Source organism: Thermobia domestica, chromosome 6, assembly GCF_964235325.1.
Source record: "Thermobia domestica chromosome 6, izTheDome1.hap1.1, whole genome shotgun sequence".
Taxonomy (NCBI): Eukaryota; Metazoa; Arthropoda; class Insecta; order Zygentoma; family Lepismatidae; genus Thermobia; species Thermobia domestica.
In genome coordinates this window covers 242,930,518-242,952,000 of record NC_137459.1, presented here as the reverse complement: position 1 = coordinate 242,952,000, position 21,483 = coordinate 242,930,518, and the positions used below count along the sequence as shown (strand labels likewise).

The following is a 21,483-nucleotide window of genomic DNA, read 5'->3' as shown; positions in this document are numbered from 1 at the left end:
GAGTGAAATTAAGAGTTCTCAACAATGAATAAATCAAAATAATAATAATAAAAAAAACGGATTATACTCTGATGATTGATTTACAGTGGAGCCCACTTATAACGAACTTGGAAATAGCGAATTAATTGATATTACGAACATAAATGAAATCCATGTGACCACCTATTTAAAACATGGAAAAAATGACCGTATATTACGAACAATATTTTCCGTAAAGACCGCTTATAGCAGTTTTCAGAACGGGATCATGTTTTCTTTTCTGCTCTTGGTTATCTCAGGTACCGCAAACTGATTTTCATAGCAGTTGTCGTAGCCAGACATGACTCAGTCAGTGTTGAGTACGTCGCTGCAGATGATATGCTTGTAGCTGAGGATCCCGATGTTGATAACTCAATTGTGGAAAACGTGAGTTCCAAGGAAGTGATCCAAAGTTTGGATAACTTGCAACCCTGTTTTTTCGAGTATAGCAACACGGTTGCGGACAATATATTTCGGGCATTTGAGGAAGTGGAAGTAGCGGTGCTACGAACAGCGGCAGTAGGCACGGTTTACAAGAAAATTACAGACTTCAAGCGTTCTTGAACAGGTAGGAAGAACTGCAATATGTACGATAGGCTAGATAACATCGCAGTTAATAAAATTATCTTAGGTGCATTAACTTGGAACGCAACCATCCAAAATTCATTGTTTTATATCTGGTCGTTTTGCACCTTGATTTAAAAATTTTGTACCCTCACCATTTACTGAGAAATTCAAAACTCAAAATGGTGTTCCAAGTTAATAGGATTTCAGCAACCAACTCAATTTAAAGATTTAACAGTGCCACAATCTCCTCCTAGTTTTGCACCTTCTTTCAAAAATTTTGTACCATCACCCAAACCGAGAAGAAAAAAATTAAAAATTGGAAATTTGACACACTAACGAAATTTAAGTTTGAACTTGCCATAAGATAGAGCATGTTTTGCACCCTCAGAAAATATCAATATTTCATTTTGTACTCTCAGTTAACGAGAAATTCAAAATTCCGGATTACCGTTAACTTGGAACGCCACCAACTCGTTTCGAAGAATTAACATCAGCTTCTACGTGTTTTGCACCCTCAGAAAATGTCGATATTTCATTTTGTATCCTCACAGTTCATGAGAAACTCAAAATACTGAATTACCATTAACTTCGAACGCCACTAACTTGTTTCCAAGAATAACAACAGCATTGTTCTCCACAAATTTTGCACTCTCAGAAATGCCAATATTTGTACCCTTACAGTTACTGAGAAATTCAAAATGTCGATTTACCATTAACTTGTAACGCCACTAACTTGTTCTGAAGAAATAACAGCAATGTCTTCTACAAGTTTTGTATCCTCAGAAAATGTCGATATTTAATTTTGCTTCCCCGCAGTTAAATGGAATTGAGAATTCAAAATGCAGAATTACGTATCTAAGGCGGGAAAGTCACGAAGAAAGGATTTTTTGTTTTAAAAAATCCCTTTCTTTCTCTTTATGCCCTCTTGGACTTTCTGTGTTAACACAGAGATCTGAAAAAATCTGAAGAATAATAAGGGATGCACTGAACGGTGAAAGAGTAACCCCGCCGAAAAATAGTGAAAACAGGCCTAAGAAAAAAGTTGACGTCATCACCCCCTGTGTGTTTACGCAGAAAGGCGTGAAACTATACGTAACGTGTTCTACTATGCCTCCATACTTGCAAAAACTGAAAAAACTCTATCTAAAAAACTTTGTCAGTACTTTTTTAATCAAATAATGAACATACTACTCTATCGTAGTTATAACTACGAAAGATTTTAAAAGGGCTAAATATATTTTCCTTGTCTCGAGGTCCCCTGCGTCATGGCTCTCTTCGTTGTCACCATTATTTTAGGGCCAGGTAAATTTATAGAATAATAATTTCACTTATCTTCAATTTAAACTGACTCACCCTGAAGTAGAGGCGGATCTCGAAGGTAAAAACTGGAGGAGGCTAGCCAGGACCCAGACTATGATGGATATATCATGAGTTTACTATAAACTTTAAAAAAAAAAATGTATAAATGAAAGCTTAAATTATTTTTGTCATACAAAAAACTGGGGTGCTAGCCTCCCCGGCCCTGGGCTAGATCCGCAACTTCCCTGAAGAGAATCTGGCTTTGTTTTCGTCGACCTTCTATACGATCATTCAACCTATCTGAACTTCCTCGTAAGAATTAATTCACAAATGCTGAGCATGCTTTGTTTTAATACACTGAACTTCGTGATATATCAAAATTAAAATGTTCATTTTCATCACATCATCTTGTCACAACTCTTTCATCACACAGTGGCCCCGCATAGTGCAGTCGCTAACGCTCTCGCCTTCGGTGCGAACGGTCCCGTGTTCGATTCCCGGGGAGGGGACTCAGGCGAAAAAGTGTAAAAAGCCTTTTCAGGCCAGCCATCCTGAATGAGGTTTTTCTGGGTTTTTCTCATTCACACCAGGCAAATGCCGGGATGGTACCTAACATATAGGTCCCAGGTCGCTTCCCTTTCCCCGGATAGTGTGCTCCCCAAGAGACGTCATCCCTCAAACGTGACGGGCTAAATGGCCGTAGGTGCCGACAGCTCAGAAATCTAATTCCTAATCCTCTTAACCTTTTATGACACAGTAATCAGATTGGGAATAACATATTTACATGGTCACAGCTCATATTTCGCACAACGCTTCCTAGGGCGGAACTTTACTCTGATCTTTATTTCTCTTTCTACAGAATGCTAAAAGGCGGTAACAAACAAAACCGGGGAAAAGTAATGGAGGTAAATAAAGTTGTTTTAAGGACAAAAATTACTCTGTAAGCACAAACAAATATTTTCGGTAAATGCAACAATGCGTGACTTTGTCAAAAGTTGATTTGTGTTTATTTTTTCGGTTATAAAAGAAAAAAATGCTTTTAGAAGCAAATTTATTACGCAACAGCTACCCTTATCTCTCTCAGATGTATATATTAAGGCGCTAAGAGCGCCGAGAGGGGAATTATGATGTTGTGTTGTGATAGGCTATTTTTTCCATACACCCATGCAATAAACAGTTAGTCTCAATAAAAATATTAACACAAAATAATTAGGGTTATTTTAAAATGCAATACATTTCCAAACAGGTATACATATTTCTATAGTAACAGTAATGTATTTTGTGTCTGAAACTGAAGCAAAATTAAGACACAATGTTGCACTTTTGCGTAGTTTTTTAGTCAGATTATAACAATTGCCCCTTTCTCAATCTTTTTTTTTTTTTTATTTTAGCATCATTTGAATTTTTTTTTAAATTCTCTAGTAACACTCTCCTCACCTTTTTATCTAATTTTTTAAAATGAAGTGGAAACACGAATAAACGGTTTTCACTCTTGAACAAAGGCTAAAATTCCTTGTTTTATTTTCCGCAACAGATCAAGGGCTATTAAATGTTGTTCGAATTTTGTTCAAATGCTACCCAAAGTAAGGAGGTTGTGTGTTATTTACTATTGTTGAATATGGAATATTAATGTAATATATTTACACAAAAATAATAATTTTTTATCAACACTTTATTTATCTTTTCTTACATCGTTTCATTATTTTTTCACTCCCATTTCTGACTATAAATTTCCACATTGTTCTCCACTGTTTATTACTACTAATAAAATAATGTACATCATCAGTATACTTAGTCGCATTTTAACGGAATATTGAACTGTCTTGCGATTAAATATCTTCGGAAGTGTCTTCGGTTTCGTATTAGCACAGTTTAATTTATAATTCTTCATTACACTATCCTATTACTATAATATGTTTTATTGTAGACTCACCGTGACTTTTGGCATGTTGAATTTTGATTAGTCGTTAACTGTGAGGATACAAAACGAAATATTGGCATTTTCTGACTGGGCAGAACACATAGGAAACGCTGATGTTATTTCTTCAAAACGAGTTCGTGGTGTTCCAAGTCAATGATAATTCGCCATTTTGAATTCTGAATTTGTGAGGGTACAAAATGAAGTGTTGACATCATCTAAGCCAGCAAAACTCGTAGAACACGCTGATGTTAACTCTTCGAAACTAGTTGGTATCATTCCAAGTTAATGGTAATTCGGCATTTTGAATTTACAATTTCTCATTATCTGTGAGGATACAAAATGAAATTTCGACATTTTCTGAAGTTGCAAAACTTGTAGAAAAGTCTGATGTTGCTAATTTTTCGAAACGAGTAGGTGACGTTCCAAGTTAATAATAATTCGGCACTTTGAATTTTAATTTTTTCGTTAACTGTGAGAGTACAAAGTGAAATGTTGATATTTTCTGAGCATGCAAAACGTACTCTACCTCATGGCAAGTTTAAAGTTAAATTTCACTAGTGTGCCACATTTCGAATTTTGGATTTTGAATTGTGAAATTTTATTTTCTTGATTTGGGTAATGGCACAAAATTTTTGAAGGAAGGTGCAAAACTAGGAGATAATGATGGTACTATTAAATCTGTAAATTAAGTTGGTGACTGAAATACCATTGACGTTAATGGTGACTGAAATACCATTAACAACACCATTTTGAATTTCTCAGTAATGGTGAGGGTACAAAATTTTTTAATCAGGGTGAAAAACAGTGCAAAATGATGAGATATAAAACATTGAATTTTGGGATGGTGGCGTTCCAAGTTAACGCACCTAATTATCTTCAGATGTAATGCCGTACTGCTGTACCTAGGTATATTCTTTTTTAAACGTATCTGCTTTTTATCCAATTCTTTGTTTTTTCCATGATTCGGAAAAATACATGAGTTTGTTTTAACAAAACTCAGATGTAAAGAACTCTTGTGTTAGTCCCTTAAATTCGTTGTAAGTGGGCTGCACTGTATCTTGTTTTTGTGAAAAGTTTCATAATCATCTCTTGCATTTGATTAAATTATTGAGAATATTGTCACTCCCTACAAAATATAGCAACTTCCGGCTTCTCTACATCCTGCCATCTTTTGACAATAGTCGTAGTCTAGCCTTTACTCTCACCTTTAATGTAAATGCTGTCTCACAAACAGAATTAGAAGCCAAGGGAAATTACAACAGGAAACAGTCCGTTTATGTAAATTTAACTTCTTGAAATGCTTGGTTTCCCTCTTCTTGTAAGGAATTAAAAATTAAACGTAGTTGCCAGTTCTCTTAATATAAATAATAAAACAAGAAACAATTAATGAATAAAGCTCTCTTCTTTCAGTGGATGTACCGATTACTTTAAAGGCGAGGTTGGGCTACAGAAACAAAGGAGATCCTCCAGATGCGTGGAAATTGTATGCAGAATCAGTAGAGGAACGAAGATTGGATTGCTCCATTGAAAAAGTAAATTTAATTTTTCGTTCTTATTTTATTTATTAAGAAATTAGGTTTTCCAAAACTGCTTTATGTAGTTATCCAGTCGGTCCGTCTGGGAGACAAAATAATTGAAGAACTACCTTTGTACTTAATGGATCACAACCAAACTTGGTCAAGATATAGAAGGTCAAAAGTTCAGAAATGAGTTTGCCTATGGAGGAGATATTCAATCGGGAAGTGGTAGAAATCAACCATTTTCGATTTTTACGTTCATAACTATAGAGCAAAAAGATGGTAATTTATAGCAAGAAGCTGTTTTCTACAATGGATTAAGCGTTCGAAGGATACATTTCATACCCATTCCTAACTCTAAAGGAAACCAGAATTGGTAGAAATCTACTACAACTTCCAGTTTCAATAAGCTACATAGGGCAAGAAGCATAGATGAGAGACCGACAAACTCTTTTTAAAATCGATTTATCGTTCTAAAAATATATGTAATCATCTCTTTCAATCCTTTATTCAAACCAGAAGTGGCAGAAATCAACCACTTATGGTTTTAACCCTGATCGTTGTATAGAAAGAGTGGCAGCAGACAGCGAGAAGCTCTTTTCTACAATCAGTTGTGTCCGAAGAATATATTCAATCTGTACTTTAATCTCTCTATGAAAACCGGAAATAGTAGTCCCACGTGGCGTAGTCGCTAACGCTCTCTCCTTGGTGTGAGCGGTCCCAGATTCAATTCCCAGTGGGGACACTGTCGAAAAAGTGGAACAGCTTTTTCAGGCAAGCTATCTTGAGTGAGGTTTCTCCTGGGCTTCCCTCATTCGCACCAGGCAAATGCGGGATGGTACCTAACAATGATTCCAGGCCGTTTCCTTCCTTCCCTTTCATCGGATAGTGTGCTTACCGAGGGACGTCATCATGACGGGCTAAATGGCTTTAGATGCAGACAGCCTGGAAATCCTAATTCCTAAAACTGGAAGGTAGCAGAAAATCAAACACTTCAGTTTTAACGGTGTTTGCTATATAGTACTGTGATAGAGTTAAGCTGTTTCCTGCAATCAAGTGTTCTTAAAATCCATTTCATCTTAATCCTTAACTTTCTAATAAACCGAAAGTGGTAGAAATACACTACAACTTCTGATTTCGTATTTCTCTACATAGAACAAAAACGATAAGAGAGAGCGAGAAGCGATTATTGGGAATCTATTTAGCATTCTAACCATAGGTACCATCGTCTCCTTTAACCCATACTCAAACCGGAAGTGGCAGAAATCTGTCACTTTTAATTTTAACATTGATCGCTACAGAATAAAAACCATAATAGATAGCGAGAAGCGATTTTCTGTAAACAATTAATCATCGCAAGAATATATTCCATCTCCACTCAAATCTGTCTACTTAAAACCGGAAGTGGTAGGAATCTATTAACAATGCCGGTTTCAATATTAATTGAGAAAACATCACGCCATACAAACCCAACTCCTCTACGTATTGTAAACGTGATATTGCTACTGGTTTATTTCGTTTACTGATAGATGACATATAGTACAAACTAGTTGAATCATACTCAAATCTTATTTCATATTGCTGTTTTTCATATTCATATTGCTCTGAGAGATATTTGTACAGGATTATGTCAACGGTCGCCTTTTTTTTTTAATGATCTTTCAGTATTTTTATATCTAGACTTCATTCTTAAATATGCAGAGTCTTTACAGCTTTGAATGTAGATGTTGATTAATATCTATCAGTCGATTATTTGATTCAAAGGTGAATACTAACTGAAATGTATTATGATAATTGTTTCATAGTCATAGTTATAGGGTTGACAGAAAGTAAATTTGAACCATGACAATAAAACAACTTGAAAACGTTCTCACACGTCAGTTATATAAATACAGTATATTTTCTTCCACACATACAAATTACGAACTTCTACATACACATGAAAATATACTCATTTATTTCCATATTCATACAGTAGAGACACTGAGTGTAACATAATATTAATTATTGAGACATTTATGTGATATGCCTCCACGTTTATACAGTAAATTACATTTGTTACATTGCTCATTAAGCAACTAGGCGAACAAAAGATCGTACTTCAGATGGCAAGATTTGCACGTTTCATATATTGATTATGCGAATAAGATATTAATTTTTAATATTAGCATATATTCATTATAAGACAATGAATGGTTGCGAATTGAAGTTAGATCTAGATTTACTGTCGTGAACTTTCAAGCAAAAATACAATACACCATTTACAGATATTTTGTAATTTCGGCTATTAGTACCATTAAGTTTGCCATTAAATTTAAGCTTTCATGTTTATAGCTTTTTTATTTGCAAATAAATAGAATTTTGTGTTAAGAAAATAATTTACAAGCAGCAAATACTGTTCTTACCAGGAACACTAACATCGTTTTGGAAAGGAATCTAAAAGCATTTATAGTTGCAAACACCACTGAAAAATACATTTCTTGTGTAGATAAAAATAACCTGTTTACACTTCAATATTCTATCTAAATCTTTGCTCAAAATTTATTAAATGGTAATTTAATTCAATTTTAAACTTAGATGTGTACATGTTGATTTTTGTACTAAGACATTTTACTTTTACATGTGTATATATTCAATTAATTGCAAGTAAGCAACAGTAAAAGTGCGAAATATCAAATTAATATAACAAAACCAAAACTATATTATGACATTTGGTATAATATATAGTGATATTCCAGGATTGAGTAAAAAAAAATTCCTAACTGGTGTATTATTGTATTCAGTATCTAATATTAAACAAGGTTACCATTATACTTCGATTCTTCTTTGAATTTTAAGTTTCTTTGTAAGGCACAATAAGAGTAATCCATATTTCTGTGACTACTGTTAGAAATATAAATTTTATTCATTTTTAGAAACGTCGCCGATACTTCTATAACTGCTTCATTGTACCACTTTTTGAGTTGGGATCGTTGCATCATGACTACTATCTTCTTAACATTCGTGTACCTAATGGCCAAAGTGGAAGTCAGGATTTATTCCATGCGTTACACCTAGTTGTAAGTATAACTCTTTAACAGTTTTTTTTTTTTTTTTTTTTTTTTTTTTTTTTTTTTTTTTTTTTTTTTTTTTTAATGATAGATTGTGTAATAGATAATCGGATTTGAACTCAGTTCATCACTTCTGTTATGAATTGTTTTGTCTGTGATCATGTCAGTTTTTCTTTTCTTATGTTATATTTATTGATTGTGCAAAATTGACGTAGTGTTATATAGTTGTCTTGTACTCTTAACCCATTTTTCGCAGCAATTTTATCCACTTTGGAAAATGGTTAAATTTTGCATATGTTATTGCTATAGACTCATATATTAGAGAAATGGAAAAAAATTCATCAATATACAAGAGTGATACCAAAAACGGGGTGTTGCATTTATGCAACGTTAGCGTAATGAGGTAGTAAAATCTACTGATTTTATTAAACGTGTATATTTATATTTGGAATACTGTAATGAAAGCAAATACACACAATCTTGATGTCACGCCGTCCCACGTGCCTATCTTTTCCCATTGTAATAATTTTATCAAGTGGGGACGCCATATATATTTTTGGGAAGTGAGGGAAAGACGTCCGCCCACGTTCCTCCTCACTTTTACCCCCTGTGTATAATATGTTCTTTTCTGGATCATCTTTGCGTAATGTTCTACTCAATAGTATTCAAAACATTTATTATGTAAGTATATACATCTGTTATCATGAATGTAATTCTGCGAACTAACCATCCATTTACTGATTATGGAAATCGGAAATCTTTTACACACTCCTGGTGCTAGGGAACAACACAAACTGTGCATTCATATCTTATTTATCTTTGGCATTTTCGGCATCTTCATCTTTTCTCCTTCTCAATTTTCTTCAAATAATGTTCAGCAACACCAGCTAGCCAAGATCCATAATTGAACCGGCTTGGTCTCCGAGTAGACTTCCAGTCATCCGAATTGTTGAGTTCAGCAAGTCAGGTGCTATTGATCGCCGAAAGGACAGTATCGACATTAGGGTGGAGCGAAATGGAGGGTCGATTATCAAAAGTTGTCCAACAAAATAGCACTAGGCGTCAAAAGTGTGTATTGACTAGTATAACATTCGTGATTTTTTTCATAATTTTTTAACTTCATCTTCATTGCCATCAAAGACCTTAAAATTTTGCAATTTTTATCAAAATTTGATATTTTTTGAAAATATTTAAAAAATTTTAAAGCTGCCCAATGAAATCGAACTAGGTGACAAAAGTTGCATAATGACTAGACTAACTACACTGTTCATGATTTTTAAAATAATTTGCATCTTCATTGTCCGCAAGGGCCTGAAATTTTGCAGTTTTTATGGTAAATTTCGAAATTTCACTTAAAATATTATAAAAGTTTTAAAATCCGCCAAATCACTTCATACTAGTTTAAGGAAGAGTTGCGTTCACTACTATAACACCCATGGTATTAAAAATAATTTTCATGCTTTATCTTATTGCCCGCAGGAACCTTAAAATTTTGGAATGTATACGGTAAATCTCAAACCTCATTGAAGACACTGACAATTTGCAAGAACCGTCAGATAATATCTGCTAGACATCAAGCCTTGTGCGTGACTATACTAAAATTCACCTTTTAGTTCGGAACAAAGCGGAAGTGAGGGGAAGCGAAGTGCAGCGTTGCCGCTGCTTAACGCGAGAGAATGGTGTCGTCTGCTTCAGACCACGGAGTTCCAATGTCGCACACTGAACAGGCAGTTAAAAAAGAAAATAGTTACACTGTTTTGTTTTCAGAGACTAATAAATATATATATATATATATATATATATATATAAGGTCAAATAATATTAATTATGTTCACACTGTAACATTAGTTTCGTAGTAAGTTATCTAACGTGAACTGTGAATTTCATAATTTAATTGCATTCTGTGAGAAAGTAAAGCAAATTTATGGAAATGAAATGAGAGAAATAAAAATAAATTCGTCGAAAAACTTACCATGTAAGGTCAGTCTTGTAGAATACTAACTCCGAGGTCCTCTTCGTCTTCCACTGCATTATCAATTGCGCCCTCCCAAATGTCACAATCCTCCTCCCCTTCAGAACTAGTTGACGTGTCACTCTCGAGATTTATTAATATCTTGTCGTGTATTATTTCGATAAGACAGTCTGCTTTCCACATTTTCTTTTAAACATTTTTTACGTGTTTTACGAATTTCTGCAGTCTTCAGCTGTAACCTTTTCCATGCCCTCCCTAAATAATGTCTCTATAACACTTAAACTAGTACGATTTTGATTTTCCTCTGCTACGTATCCTCTAATTTTTCTCCAAACCATCTCTGGCGGAAAGTTCGCAATGATAGGGGGCAGCCGTAGCACTTCGTAACCAGCTTCCTTTGCTAAAATGTCAATTTTATACGGTACTTCAATTACTTCAAATTTCTTCCAGGTCGGATCACACGCAATTCCTTTACTTTCTAACCACTGAACGATTACTTTTTTTGAACATGATTTTGTAGGAACTTTTTTCAACTTTCACGGAATGCGTTGGTGCATTATCCATTACAATAACTGAATTGGGGGGGGCAAATTAGGCAATAAGGTTTCTTTGAAGTACTTTTCGTACGCAGCAGCATCCAATTCGCCGTGGTAGTCACCTGATTTTTTTTACCGTGGAACAATTTGGCAGCGCCAGAAATTAGGCCATTTTCGGACATTGCATACATTATGATGGCCCTTCCTCCCTTCCCCGACGGCGGTTTGAGACCTGGAGTTAGCCCCTCCTTCCACGCTTGTTCTGCCGTTTTAATTGATGTGTCTTTCCAAGATTTTGATTTGGTTATTCCGGCATTCGCCCACGATTCATCTGTATAAACAATAGTTCTCCCGTCACCTCTATAATTTCTTATTTGTCTCAGACAGTCTTGCGAAGTAACGTAACGCAAGTAACGCGTTACTTTTTAAGTAACGTTTCCTAGTAACGCGTTACTTTTTAAGTAACGTTTCCTAGTAACGCGTTACTTTTTAAGTAACGTAACGCAAGTAACGCGTTACTTTTTAAGTAACGTTTCCTAGTAACGCGTTACTTTTTAAGTAACGTTTCCTAGTAACGCGTTACTTTTTAAGTAACGTTTCCTAGTAACGCGTTACTTTTTAAGTAACGTTTCCTAGTAACGCGTTACTTTTTAAGTAACGTTTCCTAGTAACGCGTTACTTTTTAAGTAACGTTTCCTAGTAACGCGTTACTTTTTAAGTAACGTTTCCTAGTAACGCGTTACTTTTTAAGTAACGTTTCCTAGTAATGCGTTACTTTTTAAGTAACGTTTCCTAGTAATGCGTTACTTTTTAAGTAACGTTTCCTAGTAATGCGTTACTTTTTAAGTAACGTTTCCTAGTAACGCGTTACTTTTTAAGTAACGTTTTCTAGTAACGCGTTACATTTTTTCCAAAGTAACAACTAACTGTAACGCGTTACAAATTTTTAAGTAACGTACCTAGTTTGCGTTACTTTTTTCGCTTTACATTTCGGATGAGTAACTACAATTTTTTTTTCCCGGAAACAAGTGTTTTTTTCCTGTAAGTGAATTTCTCAGAATGTAACAATCAAGCATGAACTACGTATGTCAGTGACCCACAGTCACAAACACACAGAGAAACAGATAAGTTCGTAGTGCCACTTGTTGTTTTTTGAAGATGAGGACAGCCTTAGGGAAATCACGTGTACTGATTGCAAGCACCTGGAAGATTTTGTCGTAGATTTTGACAGCTCCAAATCAATACATTAAGTGAGTGAACTAGAAGTGCAATGATACCAGTAGTCTATTTTACTTCGATTGGTGTTGTTTTTATAAAGATAGAGAACGAAAATATTTTACCGTTCGAACATTTGAAAGAATACTTTTTTCTTAAGAGCTGAGGATGATGGTGGAGAGAATTTAAAAGTAAAGTGTCTGAAGTGCCCCTTCGGAAATTATTTATCAACAACTAGGGTACCATAATAAACGATTTACAGTAAGGTGTTAATATGAATAAACTGTGTTCTGATGAGCAGGCCTACTTTATTACTAGAAAATAGTTTGCTGATGGTATGTAATATTGGAGTTATTTCAGATCAGTTTGCTTATCCTAGAGTCCCATTGATTATAGAGTTTGAAACTAGCTTTAAAAAGCATGTATCGATTTTAGAGTTACTGGCAAGTTTTGATTCACTCCCAGTTCATGTGTTCTCATTTTATTAGTTGTAATGTAGTTTCTCTACATTCTGTATTTTTAATTTTACATAACATTGTTATAATTAGTTTAGCAGAATAATAATAAGCAACCACTTTTTCTAACGCATAGGGATGAGCACGAGTCAAGCTAAAACTCGATTCGACTCGAATTCAAGTCAAGTTTCGAGTCAAGTCAAAGGTAATATCCTCGAGTCGAGTTCCGAGCCGATTCAGTTTTTCGCGTCGAGTTTCGAGTCTAGTCTAGTTTGATAAATGGCTCGTTCGTTTTAACTTGTCTTGAAATCATGGTCTGATTACACTGGAAAACGAAAGCCATGAGAAATGTAAGCTAAACAGTAATATGGAATACTTATAGTGCTGCTCGCATCTCGTCTCGTCTCGATAGCGAGACCACAAGAGATTTTTTATAACAAGGTCAGCTCGGCTCGGCTCAACTGAGATGGCTTGAGCCGGCTCACGTGGGGTGAACCGTCGGCTCGAGCTGGCTTGGTAGGGATGAGCCATCTGCTCGGTTCGGCTCAACGGAGCCGAGGGCTCTAGCCAAGTCGATTGGGTGAGCTGTTGGCTCGGCTCACTTCTCGGTTCGGGTTGATAGTGAATGAGCTGTGAGCCGAGCTGCTCGAGTCATTGACAATTCTAAACCCGGGCCGAGCAGTTTTGAAGATATTTGGCAAGTGCCCTATAACTTTTAAGTGTTTGGTTTGAGCCGGAATACTCAATCTAGACCCTCAACCTAAATTCAGAAGCTCGTGAACAATGTCCTTGACTCCTATACTTCAGGACTACCGAGGTTGGCAATCAACTAGTTTTTTAGTATTCAAATACAAATCGCCTATCTTTCATTTTTATATACAGTGTTGTTATAATAATAATAATAATAATAATAATAATAATAATAATAGCGGTAGTAATAGTAGTATGAAAAATTGAAGTATTTTTTTTTTCACATTTTTAAAGTTTCGGACCTAAAAGTAACGCGTTACTTTCGAAGTAAAGTAAAAGTTACTTTTTTGGGGCAAGTAACGCGTTACTAATGCGTTACATTTTTACAAGTAACTTACCCAACACTGGTCTCAGATACCTATGCCTCCATGGTATTATGTCTTTTCTATCAATCAACGACGATTTGCGGCCACGATTTATAAATTTAAACCCCATATCAATGATGAATCTTCGAAGAGTAGAAATAGAAAACTTCGGTAGGTCACTATCTTCATTTATAACGCGCTGAATTTTCGCTAAAGTAGGGAGTTCGTTTTTTCTATACATGTTATGAATTTTGCGCCGTATTTCTGCTTGTGTAAAGGTATCATATTTCTGTAGCCGAGTCACTTTCCTATCATTCGGTCTCTTCTTTCTAGGAGTGGACACTTGACCATTATTACTCAAAAATTCCCGCTTCACGTTCATAATAGTGGAGGGAGAAATGAGAGTTGCGTCAGATGTTTTTCTCAAAGTCTCTCTAACAGTTTCCATGCCCCCCTTTTCCCCCTGATTACGAAAGTATGTATACACATTTAACAAGATTCTTTTCTCTCCTGCAGTGAGAGGTTTACCTCGTTTCCGCTGCTGTTTGTAGCACTGAGGAGAATTTGAAGCCATTGCGATTTATTCGCAAATTGAAAATCAGAAAAAGCAATTAAACACAACAAAACAAAATGTTAAACACCACCGCAAATATACAACTAAATAAAACACTTGGCACACCACCGCTCGATAACTAAAAAGACACCAAAATGTCAAAGTGAATTGACAACCCGTGGCAACGTCTCCGGTCGTTGTTGTCGGATTTCCGCAAAGACTGCGTGAATGCATGTTCAAAAGCCATATTATCACACACAACAACACGGGAAATCCGACAACACTGACACCCACCCCTAAAAGGGCCTACCCCTCGGTCAATGAACGGTTGCCAGTGCATGACCATCCTTAGAATTTGGCTAAAAGGGTGTGCTGGGATTCATCAGAGATTGCCTTACTAGGACAGTGGGATATTTACGGTTTTGTTTCAGGGGGCTTTGCTAACTTTATTCCTTGAAATGTGAAAATTGTAAACCTCATATTCATGCACTAATATTTTTCGAGAACTTGTACTTAGCATTGTCTAGTATTGGGGGGAGGAGGCTGCTTTCTCTTTCGTTTGTGAAATATATACCAGAAAAAATACATATGTATTTGTATGTTATTTAAGAGCTAAAACACTAAACATTTCTTTTTTATTCCACATATTTCTGAAAATGAAATACAAATGTTGAAGACAGTCCTGCTCCTCTGATCCTCCACTACATTGTTTTTGAACTTTATAAATATCTTAACCACTGCTTGCTTTTTTTTTTTAAGTAGATTATGCGAACGTCCTTGCCCGTCCCACCAATGTTGAAAACATATCTGCGTCCATAGTGCCATATGAAGTCCATTTACAACGGAAACGTTCCCATATTATTTACTATACATTTTTCAGAAGTATTTGTGTAGCACGATCTTAATTGCCCAGCAACCAATGCTATAGAAGCTCTATAATATTAATAATAATAATAATATCCATAAGGTTGAAACTCTCACAGCTTTTTTGTTAGTTGCAGTTCACACTTCAGGTTGATATATTTGGGAAGAAGGAAACTTTTCTTGATCTGCTATCTCATGGCTAAGGAATTCGGTTGTAATTTCAAACCGATTCCATTTAAATAAAATGAAATGTTTGAGTTTTACGTCCCACTCTTATGTCGGTTAGGCTAAAGGAGACGGTGATTATAAGAAATGAGTGAAATGGTGGAATGAAGAAAGTGGGAGGAAACGGGAGAACCCCGAGAAAACTCACAAGCACAGTGTTTGTCCACCACAAATCCATACGCGCGAGCTGGGATCGAACCAGGGACCCCAAGCACCGGAGGTGAACGCCCTACCACTGATCCCCCCCCTCCCCCCGATTCCATTTAATCTGGGACAAAATGAAAGGTCGAGTGCAAATCACATCACCAGTCCTTCTGTGTGATAGTTATTTTTCAGTTACACCTTGAAGAATCCCTTTCAACGTAATAACTCGTATATTGTCTAAGAATTTAATGTCAAAGTGGTGCAGAGATTCTCGGTTTCTATAGTAGATGTATGTGAATCAAGTTCCTCCGGAGTCGCACGGCATTTTGGCAAATGTCATGGCAAAGAGTTGAGAAAACTGCAGATCCGCTTCTACGTAAATTAAATATAAGGAATAATCTTAAATAAGTTGTAGATATGTCAACAAAGCATAATCCCAGATATAAAATAATGTTTATTTCTTGTAATCACTGATATCGTTCAAAGCTTAAAGTGACACTGCTTCATTAATACTTGGTACAAAGAAAACTGTCGTCACTTCCGTTCTGATCCTAACCTGAACTTTTGTATAGTATAATTTCGATGATTTTAAAAATATTTTTTCTTTGTCTTCATTGCCTTCAACAAGTTTTAAAATGAGGTTTTACACTAATATCTAAAAATACATTGAGCATAATATTAAGATACATTATATAAATTTAACAATTTTGCATTGAATTTATTTTTGATATGCAGCTTTTTGCTGGTTCCCAGAACTCACCAGGAGGAGGTGGCTGCATGTAGAGTTCCGCCCATCCACCCTACCTTCGGAAATTATCTCTTTAACTCTTTGGTTTATATTCAGATTTTGTTTCGAATGTGGGCATAATTGACCTATCTAAAAGTATTACTCTGATAAATCCATCTCGAGCTAAAACACCCTTCACACGAAGGTTACACACTTCAGACGAAGCTTCGGTAACAGTTTTAACGCACTTCTCGATTGCTTGGGTATGACATGGCAAATGCAAAACAGACAGGAGAACAGATGAATCTTCCGTTATACATTTCTGTAGATCCTCCTCCAACAAATGTCATGTCAATGGTGGCTCGGTTACTTCGCGTTCTTTCCAGTTTATTAAGTCAGTATAATCCTGAGCACTAAAGTGTATTGATGGAATACTGAACTTACGTACAGGAGGTGTTTCGTTTGAGATTCCCGACCTTGTGTCAAGGATTCTACGCATAGCTAGTTTTCGAATATGCTTTCGATCACCGGCGAGCATACCAGTAAATTCTCCGGATATGCGAAGAAAACACTAAGATGAATTTCCTAGCTCCAATGAGCTTCAGTTCATTGCTTAAGTACCGTTAAAAGGCTATAGTACGATATAAGTTCACAGGAGCATCCTTGATAGCAGGATTACATTTAATGTAAAACCACATCGGACCATACACTTTCATGGTAAGTGTAACCAGCTCCTTCAAGTTCAAAGATGGGTTAGCAGTGCTTATGTACACTCTAAGCACTCAGTTTGCAGCAGCGCCGTAATTTAGATTTTTTTCTGAGGGGGGCGTACGGCATTAATACGCGTATTTGGGCCCCTAAAAAATTTGTTTTTCTAATTCTTGGGCCCCCTCTTTCCATCTTTCTCTTACTCTTTATGGACCCCCGGAGCCTGTAGGCCCTAACGCATGGCAAAGTCTGCGGGGCCGTTTGTTACGCCTCTGGACCCGTTCCATACATAACAAATTAATTAAGAGGACAATATTGACAAATTTCAAAGCCATACAAATAAATATTATTTCTAGGGCCCCTAATAGTAGATATATTTTTTACTGAAATGGGCCCACGACGCATTTTTGTTTTATGTATCTTTTGTGTGATGTTTTGTTTATGTAGGTTTAATGTAGTGAACCTGTTTGATGCTTCATTTATAATTTCACGTTCGTATCGTATATGGAGTAAGAAAATTTTGTCTTAAAATGGGCCCCTCTCGAACGCCTCTAAGCTTCCCTGGGGGGTAGCTGCCCCCCACAAGTTACGGCCCTGGTTGGCAGTAGTTATCCATCTGGCATAGAATAATTTTCCCGAACTTCTTGATACAAAGTTTGGTGAAAACTCACTAGCAGAGATTGCTTTGCAAATATCCCACATACTGCTAAGGTTTCTGACGTCTTTTTCCTTCAATCGCTTGAAAACTAACGATTGGTAAATACAGTCACCAGCGCATATCTGTCTTCAGCATTGGGGGGAGGACGAGTAATACCTTTTTTTTTTTTTTTTTAAGCGATGTTCAAAATATTTATGAAGTTGAAAAACGATGCTCTGGAGGATCAAGGGAGCAGAGTTGCCTTCAACATTGGGAAGGGGCATATTTGAGGCTTATTCTGGGGGACATCAATTTCGTGTCACTTTCTTTGTGGCAATCGGACACTAATTATCACATTCCTCCCCCAAAAAACACATCTCAAATCATATTATTAGAGGGGACAGTCCCCTACAATTGCTTAAACGTTTTTCTATAGTTCTCTAGAATTTTAATGTGGACCCATTGTTGCGCCATCTAAATGCTCTTTAATATGCCTTAGAATATATCATAAAAATTGCAAAATTTCAGGCCCTTGCGGGGGAAGAAAATGCAAATTATTTTTAAAATCATGAATGGTGTAGTCAATCTACTCATAATGCAACTTTTGTCATAGTTCGATTTTATTCTGAAGCTTTAAAAAAATTCAGTATTTTCAAGAAAATTCAAATTTTCATCAAATTTGCAAACATTTAAGGCTCTTGCGGGGAATGAAGATGAAGTTCAAAAATTATGAAAAAATTCACGAATGTTATACACAACTTTTGGCACCTAGTGCTATTTGATTGCACAACCTTGATTTTTTTTCGCTCCACCCTAATCGACGTCGTTTCATCTTCTTGTATTATCTGCCAAAGCTTCCACCCATTTACCACTACTACATCAATGAAGTTCATAAAAATTGGCCACCACCATTCTCCCCCCCCCCCCCCCTCATCAACGCGTATTCTTTAGGTTGACACCAAATTGTCAAGTAGGTCGACTCCTCCCATATTGAGTACTACACTGAATTTTATATACCATATTTCACTGACGTTGCATATATGGTACACTACAAATATGACACCAACATGGTAAACATGAAGTGCACATTTAGGCTTACTACTAATATAATAACAACTGAAGGACTGAATAACACGAGTCACTTGTATTCAAGCGTAGAAAGTGTTGCCAGAGACTATATAAAAAATCATTGGACGATGACCTCAAAATTACTATTTTAAACAGAACAACTCCAAAGACACTAGCATATATTGAAAATTCTTTACTTCAAGAACATAAGGTCCAAACTCGACTTGAAGCAACAGTATAACGTTTTTAAAAGATATATTAAAATTGAGTAAAAAAAAGACAAACCATATTAAGTGTTGCATATATGCAGCGTCAGCGAAAAATGGGTTAATGTATCCATTGTTGTGAATTCTCTATTACTCCATCGGTTTTCATAATTAGTATATTCAAAATATTGATTTTAAAAAATGTTAGTGAAATGTACAAATGATTTAAGTAAATGATACACAAATTTCTTTTAGGTTATTATTCAGAATGGTGGGTTCACAAAAGTGTGGGTGTCACTCAAGACTGTTTTCTTTCCATTCATCGTGGCCATTATGATATGGTTCTGGAAGCGTGTTCATCAACTTGCGCGTCCTCCGGCTCTTCTTGAATATATGCTGATGTTCCTAGGCAGCGCTCTAACTTTGCTAAATTGTAAGTACATTGAATATGAAATATGTAATCCAGGTAGTTTCAAGTAGCTAAGGACAGACGATTCAGTCAGTCTTGATCGTGATTACGTACAGTCATTTGCAAATCAAATAAAAGTAAAATCCTTATCTGATAAGTTTTCAGTATTAAGAATTAATACAGTTCGGGACAAATATTGGAATAATAATAATAATAATAAATTGATATTATTATTTCGTTTTTACGTGTTGCCCCCGTTGTGTGTATGAGTTTTGTAGAGCCATTAGCAGACATGGGTAAATAGACCCTACATGTTCTTTAGTCAGTAACTCAGTAATTACATGATTAATTTTAATTCAACTAACTTTGATGTAGAAAGTTTCCAAAACTATTTCAATTGGTCAGTTCATTCGGAACTGATTGTCAAAACAACATTTAGATCTATTTTTGCTCCTGACTTGAAAGTATTGTTCAAAATAAGCTGGGTCCGAATTTTATCGAGTTGTATGTAAGATAAGAAAGTGTACAACTTTCAGTTGGGGTCAATTTAGTTAACACAATTTTTAAGCAGCATTGTACGTTTGTCAGCAAACATGGCTATACACATCCTATATGTTCTTTTATCTATGATTTTCGAATAAATTGACCAATTGGAAGTAATTTTCAATAAGGTGCAGAGAATTGCGTTCTCTACAAAGAAAAAAAAAAAAAAAACCTCCGAAATTGACAAAAGAATGTGTAGTGCGTGTACTCACTTTTGCTTTTGACTACATTGGTGTATGCTTTTATGGGCAAATGGTATGTAGAGAATGTAGAGTATTATGTATATGTATGGATATGTTTCAGTGATTGATGGAATAAAACTTCGAGTGTGTTATTGATGTTCTTGTAGTTAGAGGAAAAAGTGTAATTCTGTTCGCGCAACTGTTTATCTTTTTGTCCTTTTGAAATGGCTCTTGACAATTACATTAACAAGTAAGCCTAAGTAAAGATCAGCACAACGTATTTTTATCAGGAATCCTTCGTGAGTGAGACAGCAGACGTATTGCATTTGTGGCCAATTAGTCTAGGTTTCGAGTTCAAATGGAGGACAATTTCTTTCGGATGTAAGCCGAGAAGAGGTTTGGATACCGCTTTAAGCTTATGTGACCCCTTCCAGCATAACCCGGTTGTTGCATAACACCAAGGCGAAACAAACTTATTTCTGTCTATATGTGATATAAATACATAGAGCAAATTATTTAAGCCAAAAATTCTTTAAAAAGTTCTTTTTTCCTCAATAAAAACCATGGCTTTTAACTACCATGTTAAAGGATATAGTAATGAAGACAGGTCGTAGTTTCTTCTATGCATATATTGTCTAAAAGAAACATGCAGGAATACTGCAACCTGAACAGATAATAGTTTCTATATATCAATATCATTTCCTTATTGACTGTACAGTAATTTTACTTGAATTTGGTTTCCGGTGAGAGTACACATGATGCCACGTCAAGTCCGTCATTGCTGAAAAGAGGGTAATAAACTTCAAACAAATGCCACAATGTTAAGAAAATAGACAACTTTAATTTGAAAACTCAGAAGCTAGAACCTTAAGACGGATAGCAAAGTTTGATACAGGATTTAATAATTATTGAGAAATATTATATCACGATAGTGTCACATACAATGGAGAACATAAAGCTAGCGCAAGAACTGTGGTTTATCATTTTAAATGACAACTTACCTTAGTTTTACTATAATAGAAAGTATTAATAATTACGTCAACTTGATCGATGTTGGTGTTTCCATGTTTTGTTTCAGTGCCCCTGGAGTACTTAACTTTGGCATTCGATATGCCGTTTATGCTTCTGCTGGGTGATATCCGCCAAGGAATATTTTATTCAGCATTGCTGTCATTTTGGCTAATCTTCGCTGGAGAACATCTAATGGTAAGCATGCTGAAGTAGCTTATGTACTATTTCGTCATGAAATATTTAATACATAACATGATATTTTTATTTTTTTAATAAGAGTTTGCAATTCTTTCAAGATTTAAAATTAGATCAGTAGCATTCTTTACATTTCTGGATTTCATATATGCAAGATGTAGCAAGCATATTTTATAATATTACCGCAGTGACACTCCTTTTAGACCATACTACAGAAAAAAGGTTATTGATTGTATAATTTTGGAAACAAAAGACCCGCACTTCCCTTACGGATAAACGCCTTCCGTTAAATTGCTTAACTGTATGGTATTTCGATTCTTCACATCCTTCTGAACATAAATCATAATGGGCACAACCTCCAAAAAGCCCTTATTAAGGCCGTAAATAGAGTTTCCAGTCAACTAAA

At 35.6% G+C, this 21,483-nt stretch overlaps 1 protein-coding gene across 1 annotated transcript in view; it reads left to right on the top strand.

The window, feature by feature from the left end:
- The window catches only part of wls (Wnt ligand secretion mediator), a 98,469-nt gene that overhangs the window by 20,459 nt on the left and 56,527 nt on the right, over positions 1-21,483 (top strand). The window contains exons 4-7 of the mRNA XM_081762685.1: positions 5,216-5,337; positions 8,238-8,381; positions 18,993-19,170; positions 20,950-21,077. Of these exons, the coding sequence (XP_081618811.1) occupies positions 5,216-5,337; positions 8,238-8,381; positions 18,993-19,170; positions 20,950-21,077 (572 nt within the window). The remainder of the gene's footprint in view (positions 1-5,215; positions 5,338-8,237; positions 8,382-18,992; positions 19,171-20,949; positions 21,078-21,483) is intronic.